At 48.0% G+C, this 10,887-nt stretch overlaps 1 protein-coding gene and 1 pseudogene across 1 annotated transcript; one reads left to right on the forward strand and one right to left on the reverse strand.

Moving 5' to 3' along the window:
* Positions 1-2,124: 2,124 nt before the first annotated feature.
* LOC136509850 (transcription factor RAX1-like) lies at positions 2,125-3,750 on the reverse strand. Its single transcript, XM_066504432.1, has 3 exons — positions 3,385-3,750; positions 3,125-3,254; positions 2,125-3,018 (listed from the first exon to the last, which is right to left on the reverse strand). Exons 1-3 carry the CDS (start codon positions 3,518-3,520, stop codon positions 2,442-2,444), a joined length of 843 nt encoding a protein of 280 aa, XP_066360529.1. The 5' UTR covers positions 3,521-3,750; the 3' UTR covers positions 2,125-2,441.
* A 1,306-nt stretch (positions 3,751-5,056) lies between these two features.
* LOC136509849 (ATP synthase subunit beta, mitochondrial-like) lies at positions 5,057-8,372 on the forward strand (annotated as a pseudogene).
* Positions 8,373-10,887: the final 2,515 nt, after the last annotated feature.

Genomic DNA, 10,887 nt, shown 5'->3' on the forward strand with positions numbered 1-10,887 from the left:
CAAACACTCTTTCGCATCATACTCCTATGTTTTTTCCTTTCCTCTGTTTTGCTAGGAGGCCTATATCACTTTTCTTTGTTTTTCCCCGTTCCTCTGTTTTATATTCCTTTGTTCCAAGCAAGCCTTTAGTTCCCTCTATACTCCAATGACTTATCATAAATTTCCTTGTGTGAAAAAAAACTCATGGAGAAACTATCACATATTGAATCTAGAGAGCCTCTCTTTTAGCGGAGAGCAAGAATGGTAGTTTCGGTGAGCAAAAAAGATGAAGGCTGATTTAGAGAATCTATTAGAGATTGATTTCTTTGTTTGTTTTTCTAAACTTCATGATAAAGAGCCATGTAAAAAACACTTCATCAATTCTAAATTATAAGTCATTCTGGCTTTTCTAAGTACATGACTTTCGCTATACGTCTAGACATTAAATTAAATACAATAGATTCTATTATGTACCTAAAAAATGCAGCACGACTTATAATTTAGAATAAAGAAAAAAATACAAAGCAACGAGGCTGTATGATACTCAAATTGTAACAGTGACCAACCGTGATCGCTTAAAAATGGGCAATGAGTTCAGCTTCCAGTAACTTTGAAAATTACTACATATAGTAAGCTGCATAAATGACTAAATTGACTACTCCTGTATAGGGATGTACTACGTAATTTCAAATTATAAGTCATTCTAATTTTTTTGAGAGTCAAAGCATTTCAAGTTTAACCAAAATTATAGAGAGAATTATAAAAATTTATGACATCAAATATAATTAATAAAAAACTTAATAATACTTATTTGACATGATAAATGTTTTTATTTTATTATATGAAATTTGGTCAAAGTTGAGATGTTTTGACCCTCTAAGGAAATTAGAAAGACTTATAATTCAGGATAGTGGAGTATACAACATTCAAATTTCATTGTCAGTATGACTTCACCGCTACAGCAAACTTTAGAAAAACGAACAGTGCAGGGGATTGTACACGTAAGCCTCGCCAAATCGCAATACGCCAATGACAAATCTTTTGTAGGGTAGGGCACAGCTGCTGAATTGTCCTCGGATCGACAGCGAAGAAGCTTCGCGGAAACCGATGCTGCTAGGCTGCTAGGCTAGCTCGCTCTCGCCACGGTCAACTAGGCCGGGCCCTCTTTTTCCGTCGCCCTCGTGAAGCCTATCTCCGAGCTAGTCACTCTACAAGACGGACGTGACGAAAGGCGATTGGACATGCCTAAGTGTGATTAGTACCCACATATAAAATGACATAGCCCGATGACCATGTGCTCCGAGAATGAGATTGATCATTGACAGGATCAACTGGTGGTACGGGTACCGGGGCAATGCACGCAAGGTGATTTTTTTTCTATTTTTGCAGGCCCTAGAAAAGGAGAAAAAATGGGAATTTTCGTAGAGAACGTGGTACACAGGGACAGGGTCGTGTGGAGAATCTTGCAAAGGTTCTTTGCGTCCACACCACACGCTTCCCTCCTCCATTGGTGGCCCGATCTTGGCCTCCTTCTTGTGAACTGGTCAGCACTGTGGCGCGCGCATGCGATGCAGACAGCATGTACGCCGGCCGCTCATCGGCCTTTTTCGCTTGTCTTATACTTTTTCAGTTAATAAATAGTATTTTTCTTTCATAATAAATCAGCTAACAGTATTTTCAGTCATGACTTATTAGCTAAGTAAACAGTGCACATAAAGTGGTCCGCGAAGGCGTAAACCATGCATGCACATGCGTTCACTGCGGTGCCACCGTGCCAGTGCCCCCATAGTCCTACGTGGCACACAGCCTCCCTTGCACTGTTGCACAGTGAGTACTCCTCATCCGTTGGCACAGCTAGCTGAGCGCTGCTGCCACCGTGTGTTCTGCACTCAGTTGAGCAACATGCATGCAGTGCAGGTGCAGCATTGTACTTGTACGGCCATGCGTCGTCACCGCGGCGCTGCCGACTGGTGAGCGAGACCGGCCGGGACAGGACAGGACTGGACACACGCAAGAGCTGGGACTTGGACGGAGAGGCATCGTTTTCAGGGACTTCTACTTGTCCGTAGCATCGACGCGGTACATACATACGGAGTATACGGACAAGCGTATCCATTAGTAGGTGACTGGCTGAGGTTTTCAGAGTAGTAGACTGGACCAATCGTACCACTGTAGTAAGTAATTTACATGTATGTAATAATACACAGCAAAATACAAGCTACATCGTCGTCTTATATGTCCACGCGAAGGAAAGGGAGAAAAAAGAGAGAGCAAGAACAGGCAAGGGAACAAAGGGGAGAAGAGCAAGAACAACTATTGTAGCTTGCAGTCGTCGTCGGTCGTCGTCCATGAATGATGAATTAATGGAGCACGCAAGCGTACCAAATTGATGTTTCCGCGCATCAATCCCGTGAACTCTACGGTGTCTTCGCCCCGGTTCGATCTCGGCGTCGGTCTCCTTCCTATGTCAGGGTGTTGCAGAGACCCGGCGGCTTGCCGTTGCCGTCGGGGGCGACGGCAGCGGTGGCGCCCCATATCTCGGCCATGTTGGGGAAGTAGCACGCCGAGAGCTGCTCCAGGGCTCTGTCCTGCAGCCCGGCGAAGAAGTCGCCGTACGGGAACAGCTGCTCGCCGCCGCCACCGAGCTCGGGCAGGGGCAGGAACATGTCCCCGCCGTCCAGCGCCGCCGCCGCGGGCGTCGACCAGGCGCCGTCCAGCTGCGCGGCGACTACCGGCGGCACGGGCGCGAGCTCCGTCCGCGGCGCGTCGAAGCGTATGAGCCCGCCGGGGTGCTGCGGCTCCGTGTACGCGGCACCGAAGCGCACGTCGCCGCTGGAGCTGGTGACTGACGAGGAGGCGGGCGAGAGCGCCGGCGGCGTCGGCGTGGCGGGTGCCGCGAAGGCTCCTCCGCTGCTACTGGCGCCGCCGGCGACCGCCGCCGCCGCCATGGCCATGGCCTTCTTCTTGAGCTTGGTGTTCCAGTAGTTCTTGACGTCGTTGTCGGTCCGGGCGGGGAGCTTGGACGCGATGATCGACCACCTGGCATGCAGCTCGGTCGGTCAGTCCAGCGCGCAAACGGCTGCCGGAGATTGCAAAGGGTTATCTGGATACATACAGACACTGCACTGCAGACAGTGCGACCCACCTGCTGCCGATGGAGCTGTAGAGCGACCAGATGATCCGGTCCTCCTCCTCGGTGTAGCCCCCGTGCTTGATGTCCGGCCGCAGGTAGTTGAGCCACCGCAGCCGGCAGCTCTTGCCGCACCGGTTCAGCCCTGGGGACAATGCAAAGCAAGCAGCACACAAGGGGAAATAAATAAATACCGTGTAATGCTAGCCTGATTGGCTAAATCCTGAACAACCTGTCGACGACGATGGATCAGGCTGGAGTGTACTGGCTCCTACCTGCTTTCTGCGGCAGGGCGATCCAGTTGCCGCCGATGCCGTTGCGCTGGACGTAGCTCCGCAGCTGCTCGTCCTCCTCGGGGGACCAGGGCCCCCGCTTCACGCTCGCCTTGTCGCAGCACGGCGCGCGCCCCATGTCCGCCGCGCGCGGCTACGTACGTGCACAAGCTGCAGCTGATCAGCCGATTCAGCTCTGCACTGCACTGGGGGCTGGCAGTCTCGCTCTGACCTGACCAGTGGTAGCCGTACGGGGGCGCGCAGACGCAGAGCGCAAGTACGAGACGGGCAGCGGGTGATGCGCTGCTCGGCTGCGGATTTTATAGCGAGGGCTGGGCTGAGGTAACGGGGGGAAGTCAGGTCTGCGGCTCTGCGAGGGCGCGAGGGCGCGGGTACGGCCCAGCACCAGCAGCCGCCGTGAGCTCGTCCCGTTCCGTTCCGTGGCCGTACGGTACGATGGCTTCCGTTCTCCGATTGTCACCTACGTAGAGTAGAGTAGTGGGAGTTGGTTCTTTTCTTTTGACCAAGAAGAAAACGAGGAATCGTCGACCGGCCGGCGATTTACGATTCGTTCTATTAAAAAAAAATAGTGGATCCACTTAAAAAAAAACTCGTTCTTCCAAACGCTAGCGGAAGAGCAACTTGATGAGAAGATGAACTCGCACGGAGCTCTCTTTCTCGGTCGAGATTTTAGCCAAAGCTGTTGCCGATACTGCATGACGAAACCTGTACATGCTGTCCAACTAGCCGTATGCACTCGTATGTCTGTCATAACCATTGACCATGAGCGAGACGTGATTCGATCATGGTCCAAACTCCAGCTCTCCGAACCCGCGACGACTAGCAGTGCATATGCATGATTCGATCATGGCGCGAGAGGGGCAAACGCAAGGCAAGCGTTGTTCTAGGTGGCCCGGGAGACTTCGCGTGCATTTTGCTGCAGTGCGGCGCCATTTCAATTCAGCACCGCCGGCGCGCCGCAGGCCGGGCTGGGAGAGAGGCCGTCATTGGCAGGGCTGGGAGGCGAGCGGGCTGGGCTCGCGTGACGCTTATCACCACGGGCCACCTCAAACCTCCTTACTTACACCCAGTTGACGGGCTGTCCGGCCCACGCATGTATATGTATAAATTTATTTTGTGTATTTTTCTCGTGGAACAGAGCAATTTGCTCTTATTCACCTCTAAACGAAAAAGAAGAGCCGCTTCAGAACCTCGACAAACTGACATAAACAATGGAAGAACCTGTGAAAACATTGCTATCGAGGATTACGTGAAACATCACGCATTGACTAGAAAATATGCCACTTCGGTGGACAAAAAGTTGCAACGACTAATTTTGATTAAGAACTCATAGTTGTTTGTTGTTATGCGGTTATGCCAGCACAGCAAAAAAAAAAAAGGGCGTGTTCGGCTGTTCGGATGATTTCGGAAACAATCTGAAATTTGAGCAGCCGAACGCCCTGAAAATATATAAACAGAATATATTCCAGCTGCTGCAAAACCAAGCAACAAATTCATCCTCGAAAAGCCCAACCCGCGCTCTCACTCGCTCACTGGACCGAGCCCATGCACCAGAGCTCCCCGCGAGCGATGCGACCAAAGCGCTGGCTGCTCCCCCACGCTTCGCGGTTCCCGGTAGACGAGGTCCACTCGCCGATCCGTCTCCGAGATCTCCACCCACTTATTCCCCCCCACCGCGGCCAGGCCTACGTCCTCTCTCTCCCCCCTCTCGCGGAGCCGCCGCAACCCAGGGAGAACCCCGGAAGTCTAACCCTAGATCCGGACGGGCCATGGCGTCTCGCCGGGTCGCCTCCTCGCTCCTCCGCTCCGTCTCCCGCCTCCGGGCCGCCTCGCCCGCGGCGCCGCGCCCGCGCGCGCCGCCGCACCGTCCCGTCCCCGGCCGGGTACCTCTTCAACCGCGCCGCCGCCTACGCGTCCTCCGCCGCGGCCCAGGCGGCGCCCGCCAGCCCGCCGCCGGCTACCGGGAAGACCGGGGGCGGCAAGATCACCGACGAGTTCACCGGCGCCGGCGCCATCGGCCAGGTGTGCCAGGTGATCGGCGCCGTCGTCGACGTGCGCTTCGATGAGGGCCTCCCGCCCATCCTCACGGCGCTCGAGGTGCTCGACAACAACATCCGCCTCGTGCTCGAGGTGGCGCAGCACCTTGGCGAGAAAATGGTGCGCACCATCGCTATGGACGGCACGGAGGGGCTCGTCCGCGGCCAGCGCGTCCTCAACACCGGCTCCCCCATCACCGTAAGGACACCCTCCCATTTCTTACTTGGTTACGGTCGTGCTTTCCATTTCGTGATGGTACGGATCGATCTGATGAAATGTAGATCTAATAGTGTTAGATTTGATCTGCACATACAGATCTGTGTGGCCAGTGATTAAATTTTAGATCTTCTGCTGTGGTCTGGACACTGATAGCTTAGCTGTGGCATTATCTGGTTTAATGGTGTCACTATGTTTTATTGTCATGATGTTCATAGATATTCAAAAACTGTTGTTGCATGCCTATTTTTGGCGCCATTGGCAAGTGTAATGTAGAATACTCGCGGTGTAGTTTGCATGAATACTCGCCGTGTTTATGATTTCAGGACCTCAGATTTATACCACTGTCAACCATGTTTTCTGACTTCAAAACTGTTCCTGTTTGTAGGTGCCTGTTGGCAGGGCTACCCTTGGACGCATCATAAATGTTATCGGTGAGCCGATTGATGAGAGGGGTGACATAAGTAAGTGTCTGGACTTATGATATATTTTGCTTGAAGGTGTATGTGTAAGAACTTTTGATAACCTTCTACCTTTGTATATTTCAGCTACAAACCACTTCCTCCCTATTCATCGTGAAGCCCCTGCTTTCGTCGAGCAGGCCACTGAGCAGCAAATTCTTGTTACTGGAATCAAGGTAGGCGTGTTCAGTTCTCGTGCTAGAATTCGTTTTGGAGTCCTCTAATTTAGTAGCACCTATGCTGCCATTGCCTGAATGATGATTATACATTATAGTATAATGTTTCTTTGACATACAGGTCGTGGATCTTCTTGCACCCTACCAAAGGGGTGGAAAGATTGGTCTCTTCGGTGGTGCAGGAGTGGGTAAAACTGTGCTCATTATGGAGCTGATCAACAATGTTGCTAAGGCACATGGTTGGTACTGTACCTAGTTCATTGTCAATTTGGCTCAGTTTCTTGTTGGATTTGCTGATTGTGATAGCTGCTTTGTTTCTATGTAGGTGGTTTCTCTGTGTTTGCTGGTGTTGGAGAACGTACCCGCGAAGGTAATGACCTGTACAGGGAAATGATTGAAAGTGGTGTCATTAAGCTAGGTGACAAGCAGGTAATTCTTGTGATGTCGTAATTTCATTGTGAACTTGGCATATCAGGGCTGGACCTTTCTCATATATTGCTTTTTGTGGCAGAGTGAAAGCAAGTGTGCTCTTGTCTACGGGCAGATGAACGAGCCCCCGGGTGCTCGTGCTCGTGTTGGGTTGACTGGTTTGACTGTTGCTGAACATTTCCGTGATGCTGAAGGACAAGATGTGCTTCTGTTTATTGACAACATTTTCCGTTTCACTCAGGTAATTTCCGCAGTGCATTTCTTTCGCCTGAAAATGATATACAGCTTTTGGAGCGATTGTCTTTCTAGTTCCCTGTTTGAATATTGTGTTCATATTAAAAAACCTGGTGTTAATTGTTGCGCTCTTGATATCAGGCAAACTCTGAGGTGTCTGCTCTTCTTGGACGTATCCCATCTGCTGTGGGATACCAGCCAACCCTTGCCACTGATCTTGGAGGACTGCAAGAGCGTATCACGACAACAAAGAAGGGTTCTATTACGTCTGTCCAGGCTATCTATGTGCCTGCTGATGACTTGACGGATCCCGCTCCCGCCACTACCTTTGCCCATCTTGATGCTACAACTGTGTTGTCACGACAGGTTTGTCCATTTGGTTTATTTGACTGGTGCATTAGGTACATGATGTGCTCATTGTGACTTGGGTGCTTCCTGTGCAGATCTCTGAGCTTGGTATTTATCCTGCTGTCGATCCACTGGATTCCACATCAAGAATGCTTTCTCCCCACGTGCTGGGTGAGGATCACTACAACACTGCTCGTGGTGTTCAGAAGGTTCTTCAGAACTACAAAAATCTTCAGGATATTATTGCTATCTTGGGTATGGACGAGCTCAGTGAGGATGACAAGTTGACAGTCGCTCGTGCAAGAAAGATTCAGCGTTTCCTGAGCCAGCCTTTCCATGTCGCTGAAGTTTTCACGGGTGCTCCAGGGAAGTATGTGGAGCTGAAGGAAAGCGTGAAGAGTTTCCAGGTACAGTTTAACCTTTTTTTTGGCTAAGATGAATTCCTCACTACGCTTTCTCATAATGCTTCGCTATGACGACACTTGGTGCCTGCTGAGCTGTGCCATATTTTTTTGAGGCCTCATATTTAGTTTTATCAGACAACTCTTACATTCTATACATGTTGCAGGATAATGTTTCTATATCTCCAGTTATTGTTAAGTAATGCTAGACTTGTTCACAATGTGCTTTTCTATGGAATCTTCTATTGTGCAGGGTGTTTTGGATGGGAAGTATGATGACCTCTCCGAGCAGTCATTCTACATGGTTGGAGGCATTGAGGAAGTCATTGCTAAGGCTGAGAAAATTGCCAAGGAGTCTGCTTCATAAGAAGGCTTCTTGTTTGTCGAATCTTGTACAAGTTCCATTTTTGGATTTTAAGCGTTTATTTGTGCTTTTCGCAGTTAGGCAGGACGAGCTGGAGAGCCATCTCCTGCTGAGAGATGCTTGTTTTTCTCTTTTTTGTTCCTCCACCTTACACCCAAATAAGCAACTGTAGTAACATTGATTTTGGCTGCACCAAAGTAACATGACTGAAGAAACTTGTGGCCTGTGTAATGCGGATCCATCAGACCATTAAGTCATGGCTTCTGGTTTGTAAAATTTGTTGCCCCCCAGGTTTGGTTCCGTATTGTGGAGGTATCTTTTTCTGGACTGGCTCATGCGGCTAGTTTCCGTGGTATTCCATCTTGTAGTGTTGCAAGTTTTATGATTGTGAAACTTCTGGCCGGAGTCTGTTTAATGTTTATACACTTTGGTTGTAGATGGCTGAAATGAAAATACTGCCCTTCAGATTCACTTTGAATTACGTAGCTGTAATGTATTTCATTAGTAATCATTTAAATCTAGAAAATCACTTTCCACTGGTTATAGTCATTAATAAAATGAATGTCGTGAGGATTGAAGCGAACGGACGATGTGATTGAGCCACACATACTGCGGTGTCTTGAATAAGGATATAGAGCAAGGAAAACAAGATAATCTTTCTGAGAGTAGAGCGTGTTTGGATTCTATAGCTGTTATCATAAGACATGAGTTCGGTTCGCTGGTAAGTAATGCAAAAAAAAAAGTCTTTTTGATTAATATATTAAGGGGCTGTTTGGGACTCCTTCACAAACTTTGTAAACTTCACCGTAGAGCAACTTTACGGAAAACTTGAGTTTGTGGAGATCTCTTTAGGTGCGCTTATAACTCTACTTTTTTTTTTCTCGAATAGAGTGCGTGGAGCTAAAACTGTTTGACTGGAAAACGTAGAGCGAAACTAAAAACATAGGGCGGAGCAGTTCTAAACACCCCCTCAACATTAAAATTCTGCATATTTACATGTTCAAATCTACGAGGCCAAGAAGCATTCTATGTTGCTGTTGCTTTTGATTGATTACATGATCCATTTCTTGTTAGGTGCTTTCCAATATGGTTATGTTGTTGAAATATCTCTTGTAGCAGTATGATGTGTATTACGGTTAATCGATTAACCTATCCGATCCGATTTAACCGAAATCAGTTTTACAAGCTCTTTTGTATTGCAACCTACTGAATAAAAGCACTGCATAAATGTCAGTGCAAATAATTTCTGGACTTCGAAACCTGAAGAAACGGTGGAGGAGGTATTAGTTTGGAAATGGTGCTGGTCGTGCCGGTTACCAGAGAGCTGCGCGGTGCAGGAGTAGATATGCAGGCCTTGGTCTCTGATTTCTCGTTCACTGTATTTGATCTAGCGCTGGAGCATTATTAGAGCAGAATTTGCAAGCGCTGAGATGCACCGTACCGTTTCCTATCAGATGTTGGTGTTTGTAGCCTTAATGGCCCGGCCTGCGGCCCTTTCCTCCCGTTAGCTTTGCTTATAAGCCGTATTTTTTCAGCCAACGAATAATATTTTTTTCTCTACAACAAATCAGCCAACAATAATTTCAGCCATAGCTTATCAGCCAAGCGAACATGGCATTTGTTTTTTCGGCCCAAAGTCGGCATCTGAATACGCTCGATGTAAACTATTAACTGACCAAGGTTAGTAGTTTTTTTTACAACAAACTCGATTAACACTTCTTCAATTAGTTGGTTGAATTTCTTGTGGTGGAATCTAGGTTGAGTTCCTTGTGGTGGAATCTGTCCATCCGGATTCAAGTCTTTGATTTGGCACATATGCTCGCATTTTCCTGGATTTATTCTAGGATTTGACGGCGTTATGCTTTCAGTGATAGGCGACGTCCCCGTCGCTAGCAAGACGTCTGTGGTGACTTCATGATTTTCAAGATCTGTCGGCTCAGTCCTTCGGAGGTGTTCATAGGGGTAGGGTTTGCCCGTCGCTAGCAAGACGTCTGTGGTGACTTCATGATTTTCAAGATCTGTTGGCTCAGTCCTTCGGAGGTGTTCATAGGGGTAGGGTTTGCGTACGCGTGTTCATAGGGGTGAGTGTGCGTGCGTGTTTGGACGTCTATGTTGTACCGTGTAATTCTAAAAAATAAAATAAAATTGTTGATAACCGATTTAACCGATTCGGTTTCACCGAGTTAATTGAATATCCAGGCTATAAACGACCAAACGTGCTCGTAGGCCCGTTACTAGAACACAATGAAGCCTCTAAAATATGGTTTCACCGGCTTAGTTGCTTTTCTGATAGAAAAATGGTAACATCGGCGTGCTACATGAGTCATAAATAATAAGAATCAGAGTTGTTTTCACTGGTGCTGTGCTAGGAGCTGAAGCCATATCAAACACAGCCCTGTCAAAAGGCCTTGGCTTCAAGAAACGACAGTCTTTAGAAAAAAGAAAGCCTCGGAAATCAGCAGTCTAAATATGTTCTGACATACTCCAAGGACCCAAAAGAGATGGAGGTACCTCTTTAAGATGCAAAGCCTCCACTCAGATTATAGGAGGGAGCACCATTTGACAGAGGCCCGCCCACCCTACGTCCTATGTGCATGGACGGCGAAGCCGAGAAGAAGACATCTAGGATACTGAGCAACGACTAGCTTCTTATTTGACATGATCTCCTAAATTATACTTTGATCATTCATTTGTTTTATATTATATTATTTATGTTTATAAACCTATAATTATTGAATAGTATAATTCCTTACAAATCTAATCATATAAAATTTGTATTATAATAGTTAAAAATTATAAGCCTAATTATTTGTCAAAGT

Source organism: Miscanthus floridulus, chromosome 16 (assembly GCF_019320115.1).
Source record: "Miscanthus floridulus cultivar M001 chromosome 16, ASM1932011v1, whole genome shotgun sequence".
Classification (NCBI taxonomy): Eukaryota; Viridiplantae; Streptophyta; class Magnoliopsida; order Poales; family Poaceae; genus Miscanthus; species Miscanthus floridulus.